Raw genomic sequence first — 26419 nt, forward strand, 5'->3', positions numbered from 1 at the left:
TTGGAAAACACATCAAACTAGCAACACTGAACAGCTTGTGGGGAAGGCTTGTGAGCGTTCAGGCTCTGATGGGTCACACCGAAATAAAGGTTTAAGTGATTCTGTGTAAGCTTTTGGTTTCCTGTTCTATTCAGAGATAAGGTTATCAGAAAAGCCTACCAGTTCATTTTAAGGTAGTATTTTAAGTGGTGTTTATGAGACAGGTGTTCAGGTCCAGTCACTCCCTCGTGTCTCCATTTGATTACTTTCCAGCTGACATGAGTGATATAAACAGAAACAACTTTAGATAAAGTAAAATCCAATAAATATATCCAAAACAACCAAAACATATGCAGAAAGTGGCTGTCTTAGCTCTAAGAGCCATCAACACTGCTAAACAAATACTCAACAGGGCTGGCTGTTTGAATGGCTCGATTTAGGACAGCAGGGAGGACCAGCCTCTTGGGTTTGGTGCTGTCAGTTTTAAAGGTTATGACTAGCCTGGCAGAAAACCCATTGCTTTCCAGCACAACTATTCAAATGCAATCAGACCTGCTACAAACACGTGTTTAGAGAGAATACATAACTTAGCTTAGATTGGGAAGGTTCGCACTCATTTGAAAGCTCACTTTTCTCCCTCTCCAACCCTTCCTGAATGATGTTTTGTCCATTAGGAGTTGTTTGCCCCTCAAAAAGGGGAATGGACCATTACTTCCTAGGAGGATTTTGTCTGATGGCTCAGGCCCAATTGTAGAAGGGACGGTAATAGAACTAAGCAGGGAAATTTAATTCAGGCTTAACTAGAGCTAAATTCTATATGAATCATCTGCAATCTGCTCTGTTGTGGCTAACATCCCCCCACCTTCTCCCTAACGCATTTGCTTGCTACTTCAGTACTGTAAGACTAGAAATAGACCTTGTCTGGTGCTGTGCATTAAGTACCTGCATCCACAAGAACACAAGTAATTTAACCAAGTCTCACTTACACAAAGTGGAGCTGCAATCTTAATTTAGACTTTAAGCAGCTCAACTAACTGTTTATGCCCGTTACAGATTGAGGGTATTTGCCGGTTACCTTTTCTGCAATGCCATTTAGAAACACCTATGTTCCTCGGCCACTTGTTGCAGAAGCTCATTTCTGTTAGTTTTTAAAGGACTGCCTGGGAGGGAAGTTTCAACCCCAAACAGCTGCTTTAAGCTATCAACTGAAAATAGGTTTTCCAGTGCAGACAGCCAACTTCTCTCCAGAATTCAGAAAGCAAGAGAAGCACTTTTCCCAACATCCAACAAAAAAATGGAAATTTTAGTGGCTTTTCATGACAGAAAGCTAATAGCACTGGAAATGCTTTTAAAAAGAGCAGTATCTCATCTGACTTTGAATTCAGCTAAGTGTCTATTAAATGCTATTAAAGTCATCACTGTGATTAACACTATTCAACTGCCAACTCTGCTGTAACCACTCTGTGCCCAATTACTCACCAGCCGTATCGATTCATTAACACGCTTCATGGCACTTACTCATGGCAGCAGTTGCGCAGTGACCAGTTACTGCATATACCGAACGCTCCCTCTGAGCACTACCTTACACATACGGATGTTTAGAAAAATCCATTTACTAGCATTAGCTTCCAAGACAGTGTTGAGGGGTCACAGTAAGTCACCTCAGATGCTTTTACTGTGATTCCTTCCTTGGCTGTTTGAAGACAGAGTTACCACATCTGAGTTTTGCCTTTTTAATGGGCTTGTTTCTAATTCTTTCAAGCACTGGTATTTCACTCTAAAGAACTGACATTTGTAGCTCTATTTTCCAGCCCACTTCCTTTTTAAAATAGGCATTAATAATACTTAAATGCATTCCTGTCTCTCTTTCACTGCTCCATCATTCCGACGGTGGATTTTACTTAATCTCCCTCTGTTTTAAAAAATTTACTGCATTTCTGTCCTCTGTATTCTCAAAAAAACCCAAACCCAAACCAACCCCCCAACAAATGTAATTTGTAAAACTGTAATCTTCTCTCTGTCAGACCCAGAAAAATTCAGAGTCTTTGATATGTTTCTTTGCAGGAGAGGGCAGGGTAGGGAAGAGAAGGGAAAGAAAGGTAGAAGTATGAATTACCCAATTACCCATAAGCAAAAGAAATGTTGGATACCCACCAAGCAGATGACCAAAGTTAGTTTTCAATCAAGCACAATACAAGAATTTAAGCATGCTCTGTTTTGAAAATGCAAGCTCATTTAAGGAGCAATTTTTCTGGTGCTGGGTGCTAAAATGCAGCAGCAGATATTCGTTTGGAGTCTAGTAAAATACGAAAATACTTTCAGTTTTCATTGAACATTTGTCTTGAATCCTTTAGCTAACTTCTCCAGCTTCAAAGATTTTGGCTAGACTCAATAATTGTTTTTGTTGCAGGCCCATCAGAAAGAGAACAAATAAACTGGCAAATTAGTCCATTTGACATTGGTGGAGAAGTGTTAATATATTGTAGATGACACTGGGAAGGCCCAGAGAGGCAAGATCACACTCTCACCAAAATTACATATTATTTTTAACCAAAGGAGGGAAGGAAAACAGAACAACCAACACCAGAAATCCAACAAGTTTTTAAAAGAAAAGATAAGAAAAGCTGATGTAGCACATTAGCACTGTAAATTCAAAACATAGCACCACTCCATATTTTGGACTATTTAGCTCAACTTCATAAACTTCTGCTGGAGCTCCTTCCCCTCTCTCCTCACCACCCATCCTGGTGACACTTCCTCTAACAGTATTATGTACTATAGCTTGTGGATTCTAAAAGTGCTATCAAAGTCACAAGTGAAACAAAAATTGAAGGTTGCTTTGCCATGCCAAGGATAAGACCATCCTGATGACCATTTTCAACTGAATTTTAAAAGTCCGCTTCCAAAATCCATCTTTGCACCCCATGTCATACTTTCCTTACTGATTTTACATCAAAGTTGAAATGTTGGGTTTTCATTTTAAAAAAAAAAAAAGTTTCAAGAATAGATAAGACATCTCCAAAACCAAGTTTCCCCCTGATAGTATGTGAAATTTTACTGTAGATGACACATTAAGACTTAGTCCACTGATAGGATACAAACTGCCATTTTTGACCCAGTTACAACTCCTACAGACCTGACTAGACTTTTTAAAGCTAGTAAGAAGTCTCTGAGAATTAGCAAAATATTTCGTATCCCCTCTGAAATCTGTATGAGTTCCCAAAGACTATTCCTATCCACTTACAACTCAAAGAAATGAGGCACTAAGTCAATTCAGAATGAAAACATCTATGTAAGGGAACAGCTTCTCAGAATGCACAATTTCTTCCCTACAGCACAGCTTCAGAATTAATTTTTTTTATTACCACAGGCAGCTTTCTAAAGGCCACTTTCACTTAGCTCCCATTAAAAAACCCCCAAACTATTGAATTTGAAACAAATAAAAATATTCTCACATAGCTGTAAGTATCCACTGAAAGACTTAGACTTTGTTTCCTCCGTAATGCAGATCTGCCCCAGAAAGGTTGAAATAAAAGGAACACTACAAAGAATTTGGCTTGTTCAGTTCCCTCCATGTTTTGGGAAATTTGGCAAATTTCAGAAACTAAACCATATTATGAATTTACCAACGTTTCACACCTCCCTTCATGAATACAATAGCTTCCCCCTTTCCTGAGAAACCTCAGATAGCAGTGAAATCAAACAATTCCATATGATTCTTACTATATTAATAACGAGAACTGTTTTCAAGACACGAAGAGGCACTAGTGGTCATCAGAATTTAGCATGACACAGAAAATCTGGGTTAGAAATCAAAGAAATGGGAGATGGTAAATCCAAAGGGATTACTACACGTGTCTGAAGGTTCCCTTAACTGAAGTAGGTTCATTACAAAAATTAACAGCTACCCTATCAGGCTGCCATCACAGCAAGCCTTCCCTACATATATCAAGGCCAGCAAAATGTAGGATGGAAAAGTGCTTGCAGCATTCTCAGAGGGAAAGCTCCTGTTGTTGCATAGCAAAACAAGGCAGTTACTGTCCAAGTTGCTATGTAATGAGATGGTAGCTCACTGAGGAGTTTCTGTGTTAAACCATACGGTCATCCGTAGTAATCCAACCAAAAACCTTGAGTTGCTCACGTAACTGCCTCACCCCACACCAGCTGAGGATTCAGAGCCCCTATGGCCATAAGCAGCGCTGCTCTGTTCTTCCTGTTAGCCATCTCAACTCTTCTACGTTAATTTCCTCCCAAAGCAACATTAACATTCAACACATTTTAATGAACAGGACTGACACATTGCAATGCTGTGTGCTTCTAAATTAGGCATACAATCTTGCTGCCAGATGTAAAGCACTTCTTGTTTAGATACAGAAATTACTAGCACATTTACCATTGAGCCTTCAGATCTTGTTGAGTCCTGCTAGCCAGGCAAGAGAAAACACAACCAGAGGCTCTAGCATGTGATGTGAGGCACACAACAGCATACACATTCGTTAAGATTCTTTCATCCTCACCTTTGATTCACATCTCCTTAGAAAGTTATTTAGACCCCAAAAGTTCACAAAGTATGGCCAAATTAACCATCTATTAATCAAAAACTCTTACTAGACTGTTTCTAGTTCATGTTATTAAATTTTCTTGTGAAGATCAGAAGTGTGTTTGTTTTTAAACAAAAGTCATGATGACTCAGATTGTTACTTTATGATTAACTAACTAGAGCTTTTTGCATGGGGCAGGGGGTAAGTCACAGTAACTATTGTGAAGCTTTTATTACAAGCCACAAGATTTGGCAAGAATGAACAAAATGTTTTCTTGAAACCTAGTTCCCACTAAATTCACAAAAATGAAACATTTAAGTGCATTAAACATAAGTATTAATGAAATAAAAAAGTCACATTCTAAAACCGGTATAAACTGGCTCACCAGAGTATGACAGGAAGCCAGCAATCCTTGGGTGAAATATTTAAGGCACTTGAGGGTAGTCAGTTTTTAAAACCAGACAATAAAGACACAGCCACTTTAAAATTCAAATTTAAATAAAAACCACAACAAAATAAAGTAACACTGCAAAAAAATTCCTCCAACTGTAAAGTTCAGTAAACAAACAAATAAACACTTAGAATAAAAATAAAATTCTCATTTGTATAGTACACAAAAAAGTGGCAGAAACAGAGGGTATTTAACTGCTTGAGCATACATACTGTAAAGATCTCTCTCAAATAGGACAATAAAGGGTCCTTTCTTTTCAGGTTGCCAAATAGCCTATAAAGTGTGTATGTTAGGGAGAAATAATCCAGTGCAGTTAAATATTGGATTCCAGTTTATAAACCAGAGCACCCCAGAAAGCAGCTGATTTTGTGTAATTTTGCCTGGGATATTTCTAGTTAGCTTTCTTGCTCTTTTTCTGGAGCATTCAGGCTCATTTTCTCCTCTCCATACACACACACAATTAAATGTCTCCGTTTGAATAAAGAGACCACATCATTCTTGTAATATCATCTTTGGTACAAAACAAAAGCCACTTACGCAGCATAACGATGTCACCCAGTCTCTCGCACACCAAGCCTGTTCCTGCAGATCACATACAGTAAACAAGCTTTTGTTTTCTGATGGTGACAGCTTCTCTCCTCCCAGTCTCCAAAGTAACATCACAATTAAATACAACATACAGCATTCTTCTTAAGCGCTAATTTAAATTTTCACTCGGAATTCACAAACGGGTATTCTCACCCATTAGCTTATACATATTATGGTTTCTTACCACTTCCAGGGCAGAGGGATATGACCAGCAGCCCTGGGACACACTTTAGAAGTCTGCTCCCAGAGATGAAATAGCTGTACAAATCTCCATGTCTGCTCAGTGTTTTTTGAAGGGAGGGGGAAGGAAGGAAAAGACAAATGTGAACTCAGTAAAAGGAGTCTTGCCTTTCTGTTAAATGTTTGTCCATTTGTCATTTTTTTATGTGAACTTATTTCAAGGTTCTGGATAAGCAGATTTTGTCACTGTGTGGCTGCTGCCTCACAGCTGAGGAAATTAAAGTGTGAGCTCCGAGCATCATCACCTGCGCCAATGCCCTTAGGGTCTCTGAGACAGTCCGCCAAGATGTCCTGAGGATCCCTCAAGAACACCACTAGAACAGTGATGTTATCACTGGATCCATTTTCCTTTGCAGCAGCCACCAGTCTTTCTGCTGCGTTGAGACCCACTCCGTTGGTCTGCATTAAATGATCTAGGACCAAGTCTACAACCTCATATGGCTTGACAGCATCAAAGAACCCATCGCAGGCTAAGAGCAAGTAATCTTCAGAACCAGTCAGCTCAAGTGAATCTCCATCTGCATCACCAGAGATGTAGGGTTTCTGACATATGTCACCTAAGACAAACAATCAAAACAAAGGTTTTATTACTTCAAAAGTAAACAGTTACTTCTTCACCCACCAAGTGCTTGCACCATCCTCAAGGACAGCCAGATCATATTCCAGAGGTACCTGATGCAGTACAAGAGTAGCAAAGAGCTATGAAGTAAGCGTGGAAGGTCTTTGTTTCTTTAAGAAGGCTTGGACCCTGCCTAAATCCAGTGGGTTTCTAAGGAGTTACTCTAATTCACACTTTCTTAATTTTGCAGGGAAACTAAGGAAATTCTTTCAAAGTTTTTTGTCTCTGAAATATATTTGTGCAAGGAGATAGGCCTTCATTTTGCAAGTGCGCCTCTCGTACAGCCTTCAGAATGCTATGAAAATAAGATTTATTTTTTTTTATCCAATTATTCAGCACGATGCCATAAGAATCTGCTCATTGTGTTTAGTTCTTCAGTTTCACATGGACATACTTATTAAACATGGGTTGCTATTGATCCAAATAGTATTATACAAAATTATACTATTTACTTCCACTCATACATTACAGTTAGATAACTGTACTTGCCCATGGTCTTTTATCTTTTTGCCCTAATTGATGAGTAGCAAAGTAAGCTCCTTTAATAAGATTCTGGAATAGTAACAATTAAAATGCCCTAAATTGCTGGATATGTGTGATTTGAAGGAGGATGCGGCAATCTGACTTATGAACTGCAGTCAGGAGAAAGATATATTAAAGTGGACAAAACCACCACAAAGCACATAAAGAAGGCTAGACGAACATTTATTCCTCCACTTTTACAAATTAAATACTCTACATCTGCTAAGCTCCTCTAGAAGCAAAAGACTTAGAAGTTTAAGAGAATTAGGACTGTCATGACTAGTATGTAAAATCAAACAACATTCTATGCTTTGGGTAAAACCAGTAAGATTATACAGCTGCAAGCTATGTAAGTTATATAGCTGTAACCTAGCCTTATGGCAAAGATAGTAATAGTGGTTTACTATTTGGTCAATGCTGAGCAAAACATCATTTACAGTAAACGCACCCTCTCAGGTGGTGGGTTTGATATCAAATTTAATCTGAACTATACTAATTCTGATGGTTTAACTTACCAATTGCTCTGGAAACAGCCAAGGTCCCATTAACCCGCCAGCAGTCCATGTAAGTTACACAACCACCCAGAGTCTCAATACGTGCTCTCTCATCCTGAAAAAACAGTAGAATACAATTTTTATACTGAAAGCCTACCCATGGCTTCCTGACCTTGTTGTTATCCAATCGAAGAGGGGGGGAAAAAATACAAAACCTAAAACAAAGAGCTGCTTCAGCTTCTGTATTTTCAGTATGAATATAGCAAGCACATATATCGGAATCTATCTCGAAAACGTGCAATTAAGATTACCAGAAGCAACCCACCTACTTCCAACCGTACCGTGGACTGTCCACAAAAAAGCAGAATTCTTAAGTTTTTGTATCATCATGTTTTTCCCATATGAATGAGTACACTTCCTGCCACTTCTTCGCATCTTATACAGCAGTTGCATAAATATATAAATATTTGGAATAAAATACAAGATAGCTAGAGTATGTAACAATAGCATTTGCATTGATAATCCTTTAACTACTTCAGTTACTACATTAATGCTATGAAGGCAAAGGGTCATGCAATGCTATCTAAACTCACAAAAGCCCCACCAAATTTCATGTAATAAAATAGCTGGCTATTTAAAATATACAGAAAATGCAATACACTTTAAGCCAGTCAGGCTAGTAGATTATTACTAGCTTTTGAATGATAGTATAGCATATTATGAAAGGCTTGCATTATGCTAACATTTTAAATAGCTATTATCTCAAATTAAAAAGTTACTTTGTAACAGGCAGTTTGAAATTCACACGCAAAAAAAAAAATACCAGTGGAAGTCTTTAATTACTATAAATTTTGAAAAGACAGTCTGAACAGAAACTGAAGTCAGGACTACTGGTACCATCAGTACTTTCAAGGGGACATAGTTGTAGGGATCACCTTTTCAAGACACAGGAGTGGATGGAAAAAAAAAAACAAACAAAGCAGTCAGTTCTCTGAATCCTACCATAAAATATATGTAATTATGTAACGCACCAAACACTTAAGAAGGCTTGATTCTGAAAGGTTTCAAGAGATTCTGACAATACACACATGAGAGAAAAAAAAAACAAGTCAGACTTACCTCTCTTTCTGGTTTGTGAGGTTCCATTAATGTCACAACTTTTCCTTGCCGCACAAGCATTACCTGCGAGTCCCCTAGCCATGCTATGTGTAGCTTGTTCCCTACAATCAACGCAGATACACCTGTTGTACCACTCCGCAGCTTCTACAGAAGAAAGCAGGTACGTTAGGTGAATATTCAATAAGCCCTACTAGGTTACATGGCAATATTGTAAATCTAGGTTTAATCGCATTTCAGTACAGTGCAGTATACCTGCCAATCATAATTCAGATACCTGAAAAAAAGGTAGAAGATATCAGACAGATTTGAAATAAACTGTTTACTTATTCTAACATGCAGATGGCTAATACTGCTTCTGTTATGTTCTTCCTTCTCTGCTATTAATTCCCAAAGTTATCTAGGAGACTAAGACCCACACAGAGACATAAAAAAGAGAGAGAATCTGAATTTCAGTAGCATGAACGTTTCACAAAAAACACAGGTCTCCCCAATCCCTTTCACATCCTCCACACTACCACTAGCAACTACAGACACTTTGCTCTCTATACATCCCCTTATCCTTGGGTATTTAAGTGAGGATGTCAACAAAGGAAGGAACCTAACTGTTCTAGATTCCCTGTAACGATTAGTGAGAGTCCGACCTCATGAAGACGCTGGTCCCTCTTTTGTACCTCGTTGACAGAAATGAAGACATGAACAATGAATACTTCCATATTCAGTTACTGCTATAACAAGAGTTCTCATTAAACTGTATTATAATAAACCATCCTCCCATTAAGTAGATTTGAAGAAAGAACGTTCATCATACCAACTTGATTCAAAGCTGATCAATGAGCTTAATGAACTGAAGAGTCTGATTCAAACCACAGAATACATTTTTCATCATACAACCACTTGTGACATTAATGGTGGGATGAGAAAGAGGAAGATAGTGACCATATTATCAGGAAGAGAGAAACCTCTTTTTCAGGCAAGAGGTAGGTCAACAGAACATCTAGAGGCTGCCTAATTTAGGCAAAGAGGCAGCAAAGGGTTCTCTCAAATAACTGGTATGTCAGGATCATTTAAACAACATAACACTTCTTTTCAATCACTCATATTGAACTTGCAAGCACTGTCATTTTGTTTTCCCACAAAAAAAAGAAATAATTTGATCAAAGAAAATCTTTACATGTAGCATAATTTCATAAAGTCAGTGATTCAAAGAAACTGCACTGCTAGAATTTTCTAGGTAATACCATGTTGTCCAACAGTTCTCACTGTTACTTAAATACAATGGAATTAATCTCTACCCACTCACCTCCCTTTTGGCTTTGAAAAGAAACATTTCATCTGTCTTCTGGAAAGAGCATTTCAAGGCCTCAGCTGGATTCTTAACAATCTCTTCGTGTAGCCCAACATTTACATGTAAATGGGTTGCTGAGTAATTGGCAGCATCCACTCCACCATGGCCGTCAAATACCGCAAAGTAAGCGCGATCAATGTCATCCTTTTGTGGGCAGGGAGAGAGAAGAAAACATGTAAGTGTTCAAAAACAAAATAGTTCATAGACTGGTACCAGTAAGCAGATTCTTTATTCTAGGCTTTCTTCCGTACAACATTGCATAGGTAGGCGCAATTTAAGTCAGTTTACCCACATGCAAAATGGATAAAATGGGTTCTTTGCAGGGGATTTACTTTTCTTTGTTTGCTGTTAGTCATTTTATATCCTTGAAAATAATTTGGAATTGAAACAGCAGACAGTTGGTTATAGAATCCCACTGCAGCCTCATTAATTGGCACTTGTCCTTGTTCAACTGCCGTTCTCCCCACTTCTTTTCTTAATATATCAGTCACCCCAGTCACAAGCGCATTATAACCCCAACAACATAACACCAGGTGAACCTCCTGTCTCCCTGTATCACTTACGACATGAAAACCAAGGTCACAAAATTCCTCTTTATTGGGGCAGTAGTTAGCCCCTAGCAACCTGAGTCAGTAAGTCCTTGCTCCAGCACAGACATGATAAATAACTTGTGGCAACAAATTATTACCATTTCGCAGATCATCCATCAACAGCTCACTGTGTTTATAGGAACACTGAGGAGCTAACAAACTGGCCTCCCCAATTTTGTCCAGACTTACTGATAAACCAAACAGCTGATTGAATTCCGGGAGCAGAACGTGGCGGTCCTCCATTTTCCGTCGAGCGTTACGGATGGCGTGGATGGAAACAAGCAGGAACCGCTTCAGTGGTCTCAGTGGTGGCAACTGCTTCTGCCACTCAAAGCAGACATCTCGAAGCTTGTTGAAGAAGCAGCGCTGCAATGACTCTCCATCCAGCACTGACAGCACAAAGACAAAACAGTGTATTTTGTCTTAGTCCATCTTTTGGCCTATCTTTCCTTCAAGTTTCTTTCCTTAAAGCTACATACACATATTCAGCATTCTGCCTTGACAGGCTCTGCAAGAATTAAAATAGGCTCCTGAGAATAACGTGGAGAGAAAGTTGCAATGGAAAACAATATAACACTAAGGATAAGAGCAGCTTCTTTACTTACTAATTCTCTTTCAAAACAGAGGCTTATCAAGTAGGTGATTACATTACAAAAATCGTAACAAAGACCCAAAAATCAGTCTGGCATATTAGACATAAGCATTATTACGTAAGTAAAATGCAAAAGATTAGTGATAGGAGTGAATCCCTAGCAAAAAGAAAAAAAAAAAAAAAAAACAAAAAAACCAAAAAACCCCACACACCAACCACACAATCAAGCAGGTACAAAAGCCTTCAAGATAAGAAACAGCTGTTGTCTTGGACACAAGGGTTGAAACAGCATTAGCCTGGCTTTAGGTCAGGTTATGTCCTACTGAACCACTTCCACTGAAACAACAAAGAAGTCAGAATATTTTGCTGAGGTCAATAGCTCAACTCATAGCTGAGCTGAACAGATTAGAATTTTAAGCTGTTGTCTTTATCTTTTTAAATCACATGGTTGTAGGAGCTAAAGGGACAGAAGAACACTTCCGCCACTTTCCTGGTTTGTCCTTACAGAGCAGAACTGTAAACACCCATTGAGCATAGTGTGAAAAGCTCCAGCCAGACACTCAAATCCTTTTCTGGATAGGTCCCAAAGATCAATTAATCCAAACTTATTGTTCATCAGACTGAGCGGTTTGGTGTTTGGCATTGCATCTAGCTTTGCAATGCAGTCTCTCTCAGAATAGGTAATAATTTTAAGTTTTGGGGTTTTCAGAGTAAGAACCCTGCCTCAATGCTAAATCAACTAACTTCAAAAAGCATTGAAAACATCATCTATACAGCAAAAATAATTTGCTGGCCCCTAATGTGTTTCTTAAAGAACTGCAGTGCATGAACTGTCTTTCCTATTTCAATTTTATCCTGACTCCTACTAACACTGCTAGCATTAAAGCTTCCTCAGAATTCCTTTTTATAACTCCTGGTTCTCAAGTATTTCTTTTTCTCAGCAACACTGGAGAGCCAGCTTCACATGCATCTCTGGGCCTGGAGAATTGAAAGCTTAAATTTAAAACACAGATCCTTGATTTGCAGTCACTACATATTAGCCAAAATTACTTTGGGTTTGCTTAATATGCAGGTGCGAACAGGCAAGATAGTAAAACTTTTAAATATTAAGTCATCCCATATACAAATATAATTAAATAGGACAGCATCTTAGACAGCCCTGTCTGCAGCTATTAGTTTACATATACATAACTGTCTTGACTAATACTGACCAGAAACTTGGACACACATCACTGTTTAAATATTAAGCTTGTGAAACCTGACAGAGTTAAGTACCTCAACACCAGAAATTCTTTAGCGGTATACCACATCAAACAGCTGTGCTCATATAGGCACACGTACATACCTTGCTTTTATATAATCACTTCTCTTTCATTCCAAGAATGTTTTCTGCCAGACAATTATTATTGCAATGCAGGAAGAGAGAATCCGTACTGTGCTGTAGCACAAGGAACACCTTTCTTCCTAGTTGTATGGTTAAAGTGATGTCATAGCAATTACAAGATAGGGAAAACAAATACAGTCCAAACGTGCAGAGAATTCATGCCTTTAAAGCAGATATTGCTTGCTGAGATTAGGCAACGCAAGTATCTGAATAGTAAGCAGATTTCCATAATGTTTGAAAGTGAATGGTGAATAGCTATTTGATCTAAACGACAATGGTGACACAAAAACAAACATAAAATGAACAAGTATATATAAGATGTAAATTAAAGAAGGTTTCAGCCATCAGAACAGGGAAAGTTCTGGGGCATTTGTCAACAAGGAGTAGTGAGAGAGAAGAAGGGAACCTGAACTAGATCAAGATGGAACTCATTTAAGGATTCTCTGACTTTGCCTGTGCTATCTTAAAAGTAGACTCCAATCCTGTGTCTTTATGGCCTCTGGAGTAAAACAGCAGCATGAATTATTGTAGAAGTTTCATCAGTATAATGTAACCATACAGGATTCCAGGCGTATTAGATCGTTGTGACCAAGCAAATGTCCCTGTCCTATCAAGTTCTTCATTATACACTACTTGTAAACATTATAATTTCTTTGCCTTCACTAACTGAAGGTCTGAGTGCCCAAGATTTTCATAAGACCCAGAACAAGAAATTATAATCCTAGGCTCACAAATATGTAGCAGTTCACATCTTACATTACTGCCGCTGTTCACCTCAAACATAATTACATAGGAGTCAATGAAGAGTCCTCAGCAGAATGACCGCAAGATGCTCTGATGACCAGTTTCCAGCTGCTTTGTGAAGTATTTGTGCTGATAACCTACATACTTATTGTATGTGGGTTACAATATGCTGTTCCTGAATTTCCTGTAAAAGTTGAGCAATAGCAAATAAAGATACGCTACTAGAACACAAAATCACAATGCAGTAAGACACAATTCTCTCTGGTGTAAGGGAGACAATAAGAAAGACACTTTTATATCACTTTTGACAATGGTGTATCTTACCACATGCCCTACGGTCACTGCTGCAAACACAATATAGAGCTTCTAGTTATGGAAGATCAGTACCTTGATCTCCTTCAGCTTCCCCTGCACAAAGCCATGCTCTGGCACTGCTGCCTCTACTTCTTTCCTATCTTACAAATGCAGTGATCTTGTCACACAAAACTCTTATTTGCCAGCTCCTCATCTCGGGCAGTGTCCTGCTCCAGGTCAGGTTAGCTGCACTGAAGTCCGTGTGACTGCTCACAGACCAACAGACACAACAGAACACAGAGTGTGGAAGTCAGGCACTCCAGGGGCACTGAACTCAAAGCGAGCGGAAGAGGCGCCCACAAAAATCTCTGAAGGCCTGTAGAACATACTTGCAAGCTGGTTCTAAATAGAGGTGCTGGGAAGGCTCCAGCCCTACCCCAGCCCAGCTGGGGCTCGCTCTTGCTCTTGCCTTGGAGGCAAGTTTGCTGATGTCCCACATGCCACTGCTCACATGCCCTGTGAATGCCAACTGCAGAATCATTTCTCCTGCACCAGAGGAGAAGAGCCAGGGCTTCTTGTTTAGACCCCAGCCAAGCTGATACGAAACCAACTCTTCCCGTGCAAAGTGCTGGAAACTTGCTAAATCTCTCCAGACATACGAAGGCTACAAACATTAAGGCAAGGGGTGAAATATTCAGGGTGCAGCAAGACTTAATTAAATGTGTTCCCCCTCCTGCCGTTTCAGACTTGTAGGTGAATACTGAAATAGGCTTCTGGAAAGTGGTGTATCCTAGACATTATCAGAGCTCTACTTGGAGACACGTCCTCTGGGGAACGCTGAACTGCCTTTCAAGTCATCCCAGGGAAATGGAAGGGTGAGTATTCTCCCTTACAGGATAGACGAGTTTGCCTAAGACATCTCTCCTACATTTTTGTCTTCAATTTTGCCTGCATCCTGCTCCATTTAAATTCTTGGCACTGCGATTGAAGGTTTGGTGAAGTCTAATGTTAAACACTTCAGCATGTAAATGCAACAGGACCATCTGCTACACAAGGCACAAACCCAGTAATCAGTCACCGAGGTCTGTTCTCTCTCCAATTCACTCAGATAGGGGAAAACGCACGCATCAGGTGGAAGACAAAGGCATCATGTTCTTCATCCCTCAGCATCCCATCTTTATAGGGGAGGGTGGGAAGAGAAGAAATAACTGATAAAGACAGAGACTATTGAGAAACTTGCCAAGAGAAAGATCTGGAGTTTCAAGATGTTCAGGTTGTGAAGAGGCCACAGGTCCCAAAATCTAGTTCCCAAGAACAGACAAAAGCAAGATGTATTACCTGGATGAATTTAAGGTGTCAGCGTGGCTGCACCATAGCAACTGTAATGATGCCAATGTTAAAACATAGAAGCAATTTGCTAAGGTCAGTCTACCAAAGAGAAAAGGGCACTTCAAAAATATAAGAGGTTATCAACTTAAGAAAGGAACGGAACCATTTCAATTTAAGTGAAATTATCCAATGAGGAAAAGAAAAGTTCTCAACTAATACAGTTCAGGAAGCACAGTGGACACAGTCATTAATTCTTTTTGGGAAGAAAAACTCTTCCCTTTCCAGAAAGCCAACCCACACAATCAGTCCGGGGCTCCAGACACCACGTTTGCATCTTGCCCACAAAACTAGCATAGCTACCTTTCATCCCACAGATACCCAGCAGGAGCAAATAAAGTTCTGTTCACTGCTGCTTGCCAGACAGCCTAACCAAATATTCTGGGAAACATTTCAAAACACTGAAGTCTTCCAACAGACTGCCTCTGGGAAAACCACAGAAGGAAAAAATTATACTTACAGGTGAATCTTTCCTCATCTCCTTCTCCCTCTGTTTCCACACTTTGTTGCTTAAATTCAGTCAAGTCTGTTTGGAGCACTTCATCAACTGCAGCATGGATCAATGATGCTACAAGAAGTGGTGAAACACCTCTGCTGGTAAGAAAAGGAAAGGAAAGCAAAATAGACTGCATTAGTTCAAATTGAGCTACAACCTCACCATTTATGGCTGGTGACCTCAGAATTAGAAAGCATTACACACAATCAATAATTCCGACTTCATTAGCAAACTAGTAGAGGAAACCATATATTCAATATTTATTCATATAAATCCTTAGTAAGATCTTCAGTTAGACAACTGCTTTCTCAAGAATGCAAAGAGGAAGAAGCATATGAATCATGTTTTCAAACTGTTGCCTCACACTCCAGTCACAGATGGTACCTCCTTCTCTTGAGCTCTCAGATGGGAACTGCTACCTTCAGTTCCAGCCTCTGAACACAAACATTTTGTTTCTACTTACTACACAACATTTCTTGCTTTCAGTCAACTGCCTCACCAGACAGCATCAGGATCTCTCAGGAGAAGCTCAACATGAGCCGGCAATGTGCGCTCACAGCCCAGAAGGCCAACTGTATCCGGGGCTGCATCAAAAGAAGCACAGCCAGCAGGTTGAGGGAGGTGATTCTGCCCCTCTACTCCGCTCTCGTGAGACCCCTCCTGGAATACCGTGTCCAGCTCTGGAACCCTCAACATAAGAAGGACATGGACCTGTTGGAACAGGTCCAGAGGAGGGCCACAAAGATGATCAGAGGGCTGAAGCACCTCTCCTAAGAAGACAGGCTGAGAGAGTTGGGGTTGTTCAGCCTGGAGAAGACTCTGGGGAGGCCTTATAGCAGCCTTCCAGTATCTGAAGGGGGCCTACAAGAAGGCTTGAGAGGGACTTTTTATAAGGGCATGTAGTGATAGGACGAGGGGGAATGGCTTCAAACTGGAAGAAGGTAGATTTAGAATAGATATTAGGAAAAAAATCTTCACTATGAGAGTGGTGAGGCACTGGAACAAATTGCCCAGGGACGTCGTGGAGGCCCCCTCCCTGGAGGTGTTCAAGGCCAGGCTGGATAGGGCTTAGAGCAACCTGGTCTAGTGGAAGGTGTCCCTGCCCGTGGCAGGGGGGTTGGAACTAGATGATCTTTAAGGTCCCTTCCAACCTAAACCACTCTATGATTCTATGATTGTGGTACATGCAAGTCTCCAAAAAGGTTACTTAAGACTCCAGTTTCCTTGCCTCCACAAGAAAAGTCATGCTCAGTACTAACCTACAGCCCTTTACCACCCAGGATTCTCCTGATTGGAAGTTCCCCAAAGAAATCACGCAGGAAGGAGATGCAGAGTTGGCACTGGGGACTAGGCTAAGAAAAGACTCCAAGACTTGTGATTCAGCTGAAGCTTTTAGGTAAGCATCTAGAAGACAGTAACGCTACATGATCTATACGCCCTCTTCATTTTACTCAACGCTTTATGCAAGCTATGTGCTTTATAGGAAGCACATACTTGCTTTAGTACTTTTGAATCTGTAAACAAATAAGCCCCATCCAACTTTAAAATGGGGCTACTAGAAAACAACTCTTTTATATTCACTATATTCCCATGGCAGGCACTAACAATTACGGTACATAACACACATTCCAGACATTTTCTATGTGCACAAGAAAGAATAAGCGTGGACATCCATAAAAAGCATTTTATCCATTGTTCATGGAGTGCTTGATACCCACAAAGTATCAAATTATACAACCAAAGCAAATAACCTATTAAGGCACCTGCAGCAAGTCAAGGACAAGACTTTATTTTGCCGGGAAACGTTTAGAAAGTCCTGCATAAAACTGGTTGGCTACAGAGTAAGAAATGGTGGAAGAAACTGGTCTCTGCAGAGGTTCAACAGAGATGGCTGGGTTTGTGCGTACAGAAGAGCTGGGAGGGGAAGACTGTGAGGTTTTACATCCCAGTGACAAGCTGAAATGCATTTTGCCATTGTGTTTCTGAAAGACAGGCCTTGTCATACCCTCACAGCCATGTACGAGTACCTCCTGTGGCAGCAAACAGAAAGCATTGTGTTAGTCAGCAGGTGGCTAACAGAAGCGTGTTTTATGCTATGCATTCTGTAGTGGTGATGGCCTACTTTAATGAGTCATTTCGGTACTTCAAATAGATGGCAACATGTTTGCAGTCCTTTCAGTGCTAGCTGCAGTCACATCCCATCAAGGAAAGGCAGAAACTGGCTTTTCTTTTTTTCCAGGCTAATACGTTTAGGGGAGTCAGTTCCTTTCCTACCCACATTAGAAGTAACAGTGCCTGTTTATAATCACTCTGACACTAACAGACAACCTTTTAAAAGGTCAGGCAAGAAACACATCCGAAAAGGATATGGCAACTCCCCCCCAAAATCCTGCTTCCTGTTTTTGTTTGCATTGTTGAAAAGAAAGGAATATGAAAATGTAAGCTACACAAACAATATTAGATGTGTAGTTGATGCGGCTGAAAGTCAGAAGCTTTATGTAAAGTAGGTTTCAGCTCCAAGAACAGAGACAAAAAAGTAAAACAGCTATAGCATTTAAATGCATAGTGAGCGTGACAGCTTCAGCCATCTTCAGAATTTCTCTGTTATGCTGGCGGAAAAATTCAAATCTAGGCTGGGTTTCTAGCTTGGCATCAGAAGACAGCTCAATGCTTTGATTTTAAACTTAGTAGGCTTCTGCTTTCCAGAGCCCTGACTTGCTGAGCTGGGTCCATAAAAAGAAGCTTAAACAAAAGGCAATACATTAAGTGCTATAATTCACAAGTCCTGTATAAACCTCTGCTTACAGGATGCCTGGAACAAAGAAAAGGTTTACGTATTATTATGTCACATCCTTCAACTTTTTCCAGCTGCCACCCAGTTCCTAAAAAGGAAATTCAGAGATTCCTCAGTACTGATATGCTTCATTCAGCTTTGCTTCCTATGCATTTCCTCCCCCTCCACAGTTTTGCAAATCTATACAAAGAAAATGCTTGCTTATTTGTTATGCAGTCAACAATAACATTAAGCAGTGGATTCTGACATGTTGACAAAAGATACAATAAAAGCCTAAAAAATGACCCTACCTATTTAGTTCAACCTTGGTTCAGAACACAAGGTATTTGTCAATTACTTTATAAACTCTTAATACTGATACTACCATATTGGTAAGCCTGTTTTTCACTCAAGCTCACGTAAATGGAGCTCCAAGGCACTAGCATCTTCCATTCAGTTTAGATGTTTACTGGTTCTAATTTCATCTGCTAAATCAGACATTTCAAGAGTTAACAAAATATATAATTAAAGAGCAGCAACAACTGCTTCTTTAGTTGTGAGCAACAAGGTCTCACTTGGCTAGAGAGTATCTGGAAGCAGGCACAGTACCTATGGCAACCAGTGTAAAAGCAGAAGCCCACGGCAGTTACCATAACAGACTTCAAACCTTTTCTGTAAGCAAAGAAGAATGTCACTTATTGTTAAAATCTTCCTTTCAAAGAAGCCCAAGACACCCTGCTGACAGGCTGAACCAAGCATACTTTAATCTTCATAAATCAGAAGAAATACTGTAGCTGTTTCCTAAGCGGGAAAACAACTGTGTTGGGAAGAGGGAAGCTGGTGGGGTGTGTTACGTGGAAAGGATGTTACCTTCTCTTAAGAGAGTCACAGCAGAAACCTGTCAGCCCCGTTTCTATGACACATGCCACACTCATTACCTAGCCTCAGCCTACGCAGGGTAGTAGTAAACAGACTTAAGAGTTTCTTTGCTACAGGCGATTTCTTTGCTAACAAAAAGGGTGTGTTTTGACCACAATAAAAAATATTAACAAATCATTAATGCATGTTGTAACAGTGCAGATGAGGCCCTGCAGCTTCACCACTAGCTAAAGTCAAATAGCCAGTGGCATGGAGTGCCTATACTCCAGCCACTTCATGGTAAAACACAAGCCTCATTTTAAAAATTTGAGTATAGGTAAAAGTCCTAAGTTAAAGAGTAAAGCAATACTCCTGATTAAACTTAACACACTCAAATTTATACTCCATCCTCCTCCTCGAAAGGTTTCAGACTACTGGGCACATACAGTACTGTTAAAAGGAGCTATGCAAAGCTTCTGTTGATATACACACCTGTGGGCCAAAACAAAGTTACACACGGAAGTAGAAAGCAATTACAATATTTTGCATAGTTTAGATTTGGCATGAGTTGCAGAACAGAACTTACTTCTCTTCTTGTTCACCTTGTTTCTCTTCTGCAATACAATCAAATTCTCTGGTTTATTTCGTTTTAAAAGACCAGCTGTCATGCTATCACAACCACAGTGTGTATGCGTATGTCAGATCTATCATAAGACTGCTACTGACCCCTTACATACCAGCCTTCAGAAAGAAAAGACAGATTATACACAAGTTCCTTCAGGAAGCTGAAACCCTAGTAAGATCACTTCTCTCTTGGTTTTATTTAGGTCATCAAATCCCAGGCACACTGGCAGTGACTGCTGCAAACAAATCTGCAGTTCACCACCTCTCCTTCCCCTCCCGTTTAGGGGGGATACATTCAGAAGTCTCTAGTAAACAGCTTTGTGGGCATGGGGGAAGCATCCAGACTATCAAAGGTCAGGCCACCACATCGTGTCCAGAGCCTCAACTACGCCTACGCTTTTTTCAAAGGCTTGAAAAGAGACGACAGACGTTCTGTCGTGCGCCATGCCCACAGCAGCTTTGAGAAAGCAGAGTAGCGCAGCAGATGGCAGACTGCTCCGAGTGCTGAGGAGCAGCTGTTGGGAAAGAGAAGCAAGCTCTGTGTGACCTGGTGGAGAGTGGTACAAAGCCTCACTAGGACATACCACACACCCAGTGCTTACGCAAAGCCTTCTGAATTTTTATTTACTTTTTTTCAGAAGGAAAATAATTCACATCCCACCACCCCAAACACACACATTTCCCACAGCACTTTCAGGAAATAATCTGTTCATATAAAGAGAAACACGAGAGATTACTAACTTACTAACTGTATTGGCCAAATTGTTCATCACTTGTCACCTTTCAAATAAGAAGGAGAAAAAAGAAAAAAAAAAGGTTCCATGATGTTACCAAAGTCACGGCAACAAGGCAGCAGTGGCACTGCAGGCCAGAGCACCACTGTATGATCCTCTTTTCCTTTCAGAGGGTGCATATATGTATATATATGCATATGCTGGGGAACAAAGAAGTACTCTATCTGCTAGCAAAAGCTTCTAGCATAAGTCAGCTGCAGCTGACTTACATCAGAGAGAAGACAGATTTTTGCACTTTTTGCTACCCAGGCTCTGTAACACCAGAAGATCGCATACAGTACAGCTTTGCCAGTAAAGTTAAGTTTGTCACCATGGACTCGGTGTGTGTTTCCAGCACGTTCCAGCTATATCAGCAAAGCGTTTTTAGTGCAGATCTGCAAATGCTAGCAGTTCTCTAGTTAGTGAACGATCCTCTCATACTGCCAAAATAATAGCAGGTCACAAGTTTCCTCATAAACAAAAACGGCTTGTATTCAGTATTTTCTCCCCAATCTGACACTTTTATTTCCCCCCCCTCTTTTTATTCTTATCATCAACTCCAGAATGTTTCCCCTCAAGCGGCTCTAAGTATTAGTATTTATTACAACAGCAACCAGAGTTCCCAGGGTGATGGCGACCAGAAAAGTACAAATATATATCTGTCGAGGAGAGAACATCTGACATCCTGCAGTGCATAGGAAGTTGTTTCTTGTGATAAGGACATCAGGTCTTTACAGTAGATGAACAAGATGGAATCAAAACAAATATATAAACAATGCCACCACAGAATTTCCGTCTTTTATCTTTCCATCTTTACATGCAGCAGTTTTTTTCCAGATTTTCTTCTGAAACTATCAGAAGCAGAAGTTTTAGAATTCAGAATCCATCTGTTTAGGCCCTTCAGTCATCATCAAACAGTTTTTAAAGAAAATGTGCAAAAAGAGTCACCTGCTACTCCCATTTCATTCTCAACAGGAAGAAAAACCACACAGCAGAACAGGAGAGGCTTAATTCCACAAAAGCCACTTCTCAATTAATCCCTAAGACTGCTGTTTCAAAATCGAGTATTTCTTATCTTGATGACCAATTCAAACAGCAACAGAAAGCGTGTTTCACATGATGACAGAGCAAAATATGCAAGTTCTAGAGAAAGACAATTTCAGTTTTCCAAGGAGAACCAAAAGAAACTGATTAAAATACCAGCAAGCCAGCCCTAAAAGTCTCCTCATCATTATAGATTTTATCTTTTCAGCATTTCATCAAGTCTTCTCTCTCTTGTATTCCAGGCGCCCCCATATATACGCTTTCTTTTTAAAGGCAAAGTGATTCCTTCTCCAAGTTACTATTGAGAGCATCTTGTAACAGGGAGAACTCTCTGGGAGTTTTAAATTAAGAAATGTATTCTGACAAGCAATTTACTGATCACAAAATTAACAGTTTGTCCAGCCTCTACATACTGTTGGAGGCAGTATACACGCATGCACTGTGAGCTGCACATCATTTCTCTCAAGCTGTGTATTGTCCTGCCATCAGCTCCAGAAGTAGCAGCAGACAAAGCACTCACAGCTGAAAACAAGCTAGTTTTGACCACCGCCCACAACTACCAGAGCTGGATTGTTAACCATTTGCTAAATTAACTAATGAACAGCAGAAGTACCACATCCCTTTTGTGTGTTTTTATCAAGGCTTCCAATTCTAACATTATTAATCGTAAACCAGTGAGAACACTAGTGCTCCTGAAAGTAGCCTGTTTCTGCTAATCCCATGCTTGCTTTCGCTGCCCTGCACAACTGGTCCCATGAAAACTAGAAAGTTTGTTTGCAGGCAATCACACATGAAATTTACTTTGTCGGAAGTGAATGGATCACTGATACTGTGAACACATTCCTAGCAATGAGAAGTATTAGTGCATTACAATAGTATACACTAAGTGGCACCAATTAGGAATAAGGAAGTAAGCTTCAGGGGATTTATTAAAAGCAGAGGTCACAGTAGATAGGGTATTAGTCGTTTTCTCAGAGGAACGAACTAAAGGGAGTTTTACGAAGAGATTGGGTAAACCAGAGGCAGGATAAGATTCCCCTCCCCTTCACACTTACATCACATAAAAACATCAAAATATCAATATCAGAATTGCTGAATTAACTATTCTAAATGCAGGGAAATGCTAAAAATAAAGATGCCAGAGCCACACCTTGGGTGTAAGCATTACAGCGTAAAACACAAAGACACAAAACAGGATGCTGAGGCAATGAAGAGATGAAACAGTGAATCGTTTGGGAGGGGGCAGAAAAGGAAGTAAAGCCTCACAACTGTTATTGTAGTAAAGTCTCCTCAAACAGGAAGGCTGCTGGAATGTCACATTGTTCTCTGGCTATGTCACAGGATAGTCATACAAGTTTCAGCTCCAATCAAGGGAAAGGAGAAATTTCTGCATTTGGGGGTCTGATTTCATCTCATGTTTTGTTTCAGTACAAGTTGGTAAAATTTCAGGTTAATTTCTAAGTCTTTGAAAGTAATTAACGGACTCCTCATTCACACTGACCCATTTACACAGACTGTCGGAACACACAGCTCTAACCCAAAAGTCTATGTTAATTAACATTCTGCAAAAAAAGATTACTTAAGCCTGCCCCGATTCTTCAGAATTTTATGTGTGTATTTAGCTCCATACCAAGCAGACAGTTCCATTGATTTAAATTAATTATTCAAAGTAGAAACATCTGCAAATCTTCACCGGATTAGCGATTTAAGGCCAAGTCCTGCCAGGAAGCAAAAGCGTTTGGCTGTCTCAGCTAGTGTTTGGCTACGCTAGCTGCATTTGTAGAAGACTTAAAATAATTCATTTTAGATTAACAAAGGCATTCAAAGGGGTTAGCCTGAGATATCCAACTGCCACCGTGTAAAAGATGTATGTAGCCTTAGAGAAGCAATAACATTCAGAAACTCCTCGCTGGACCTAACAAGTGTTATTCCTTACCCTATCCTCTTCTCAACAGCAATCCTGACTGGTGGTGGAGAAAGCATGTTTCTCCTTGCAAAGACAAAGGTTTATGCCTCCAAGCAACTAGAAGGACAAAGCTAAACACCACCATATGTTGTCTCATGAGCCGAGGATATTGCTGGACCTTTACTGCCTTGGGCCTTTCAAGGCATGACCCACACATCTGGGTGGGTGCAAATGAAGTATCTGACAATGTAGAAATAAGACGCAGAACTACTTGATTCCCCATAACACTTTGGTCTAGAATGAAGTATCTGACAATGTAGAAGTAAGACACAGAACTACGTAGCAAACTTGATTCCCCATAACACTTTGGTCTATAGAGAAACCCTTCATCATTACTAATCGTCATGTAAAACACATTCTGTGATGCCAGAGTGTTAAAGAAGTCTCAAACAGAGGAAATACAGAACAAGCACTCATGCCAGAAGTTAGCAAAGTACACCCAACAGCATCTTCATAGTGTTAAAGCTGGTTATATTGACACTGTAATATTTGAATGTGCATATTCTCCACTGAGCTGCCATCTATGTATCAGGGATGCTACTGTGATAGCTTGCAACAGCAGATCACTGGATCACAGTGACCTCTTGCGAACTTGCTTCCTAATCTGGCATCACTTCTGCATCTTTAACAACTTTTACACAAACATTTAAATATCCTGTGTCATCCCTCCCCTTATTTTTCCTTTTCTTAAAACTTTTAGCATCCTTCTTTCTCCTATTTTCCTTATATTCCCTAATCTATTTTGTCATGGATTTGGGGGATTCAGATCAATTGAAAAGTTTATTTAACCTTTGAAACTGCATTTTGAGTTGATCTACAGTAGCAAACCTGGGAAAATTGGAAAGAAAGCATAATGTTTGGCAATTTCTCACACAATCTGAGACTTTAGTTTTGGTCCTAAATTACATAGATTATGAGAAGAGGGCCTGCACTTCCAAAATACTAGATTCCTGTCTCAGCCTTGGGCTCTATCAGTCTTTTCCTTTACATGCAAGAACTTAGCCTACCCAATAGGAAACTGCAGCTTTTTTGCTATTGAAAAAGAGGTTTCTCTTCATCACCGGAGACCAAAACAGTGCTGCAAGTCTGCAGCGATCCCGACATTTGACACTTCAGGTATGCTGCAGTACGCCCGTGCACATAGCTTCACACACAGGGTTGCTTCACTGTTTCGCCTGCAGGCAGCCACAAGAATTTGTAAAAACACTTTCGTTATTTATTCCTGTTTTCCAAGCACATTTTGTGAAAAGAAGCATAAATAAGTAGATTGCTGCACTTTTATTCTTCTTTGCTGTCTTTAGCTATCTTTCCTTTTCTTTTTTTTTTTATTTTATTTTTTATTTTTTCTCCATCTCAGGACTTAAGGAGCTCGGCAAAGCAGGCTCAAAGCAGTCGAATCAGAGCTGCCCGCAGGGCAGGTATGTAAAAAATGCAGCTTCTGACAGGGCAGGCTCCTTTCCGTGTAAACACCAGAAGTGACAGGTGAGATGAAAGCACTGCAAAAGCAGCACTCTTTTTCTGCTTCCACTTGTTAATATGCCCACTAGAGAAAAACAGAACACTAGCAGATACATAACTCAGAAATGTTGTTTTAAAACTCACTACAGTTTGAAGAAGTTATCCTGTACCTCTACAGCTTCATACTTTCTCAAACAACTTTAGAAAATATCAGCCACGTGGCAGATGGGTTGCCATCTGATAAGCGTTTGAGCAAGGCTGGCATTACTCTGTTCTTCAAAGCGCTCATCCAGAACCACTCTTGCTCCAAAGAGTTCAAAGATTCAGTGCACGCAATGAATTTGCAATCTCTTTTAGGAATGCAACAGCTGTGTTTTGTTCAAGAGCAATTTAGTCAAAGCACAACTAAGTAATGCAATGATCAACTGGATCTTTTTCAACTACAGCCTAAAAAACTAGGCGTTTTTTTTAACGTGTTTCTCATCTTTAGGTTTAGGCACACTGTTTAACTGAATGATGTTACGTCCAGGAGCATCTACATAATATAGAACACAGAAGTAACTTGATTTTTTTAAGGCAATTTAAGTACCTCAAAATCATCTATACACTTTGAACAACATTAAAAAAAAAATCTATGCAGTGTTCATAAACTCACCAGATGGTAACTAGAGAGACAAGTAACTTAAACCCTGTTTTCTATCTATCAAATTCCTCTAGCAACTACGTAACATTCAGCATACCTCAACAGTCTCCCTCGCCTTCACTAGTTATCCCCAATACCACAGCACAAAGTCAGCTCTCCACTTAGATGTATTTTTTTCAGACCATCCACAATCCCTGTTCTTGACTCTTAACAAACACTTTAATGAAGCAGACCGTGGTAGGCACTTCATAAAATCCAGAATGCGCAGGCCCTACCACTGAAGTGCTTCAGGAAGCAGATGCAGAGTACCAGAAGAGGTCCCAGCAAGGCACCTTGTTCTTGGTGAAGCACTAACGTGCCAAAAGAAGCAAGTCGCACCCAAATTCTCAGCAATGTTAAAGAGGAAGTCTACACTGATAAGGATGGAGGTTGTAAGATGTTTCTGTCACCCCCCGAACTCAGGAGAGCCATCACCGAGAGCAGAGATGGCTTTTCCCGCTCTCGAAGTTTTGAGCGAACACCAACCGGCGCGACCCGGGCCAGCAGGTCCCGCTCACCAGGCGGGCGGCCAGCCAGCCCTGTCCCTGCCGGGCCCGCCGGGCAGCGGCCCCCAGTGCCCCCAGGGACGGGAATCCAACCGTTGGCGAGTCACCGCAAGAACCGCCCCGTCACGCCAATTGCGGGACTGTAACTTCATCTCTGGTGCAGCCGGAGCGGGAGAGAAATATTTCTGAGAGCGCACAAACATCACCATCAAGGCGCGGACCGCGGCAGGAGGCCCGTGACAGGAGCAGGCTATGAAAAGCACAGCTTTCAGGAGGATATTCACAAAAATAGGCACAAAATTCATTAAGAAGGGGGAAATAATAGCTAAAAAAAACCCCAACCTAGACCTC

The 26419-nt window shown here is 40.4% G+C and overlaps 1 protein-coding gene across 1 annotated transcript; it reads right to left on the reverse strand.

Moving 5' to 3' along the window:
* Positions 1-5982: 5982 nt before the first annotated feature.
* PPM1F (protein phosphatase, Mg2+/Mn2+ dependent, 1F) lies at positions 5983-26220 on the reverse strand. The gene is made up of 7 exons (XM_009888151.1): positions 26081-26220; positions 15349-15482; positions 10678-10877; positions 9854-10042; positions 8554-8697; positions 7456-7549; positions 5983-6356 (listed from the first exon to the last, which is right to left on the reverse strand). Exons 1-7 carry the CDS (start codon positions 26218-26220, stop codon positions 5983-5985), a joined length of 1275 nt encoding a protein of 424 aa, XP_009886453.1.
* Positions 26221-26419: the final 199 nt, after the last annotated feature.

This window comes from Charadrius vociferus, unplaced genomic scaffold (genome assembly GCF_000708025.1).
Source record: "Charadrius vociferus isolate BGI_N301 unplaced genomic scaffold, ASM70802v2 scaffold326, whole genome shotgun sequence".
Taxonomy (NCBI): domain Eukaryota; kingdom Metazoa; phylum Chordata; class Aves; order Charadriiformes; family Charadriidae; genus Charadrius; species Charadrius vociferus.

Bases quoted from the DNA above. Each gene is read 5' to 3' on its own strand.
- PPM1F (XM_009888151.1), bottom strand. From the start codon at position 26,220: ATGAAGTTACAGTCCCGCAATTGGCGTGACGGGGCGGTTCTTGCGGTG. The intron at 8,698-9,853 runs GTGAGTGGGTAG...TTTCTTCTGTAG, and splicing joins TTTTCAAAGCCAAAAGGGAG to AAGCTGCGGAGTGGTACAAC. The intron at 7,550-8,553 runs GTAAGTCTGACT...CTGTTTTTTCAG, and splicing joins CTCACAAACCAGAAAGAGAG to GATGAGAGAGCACGTATTGA.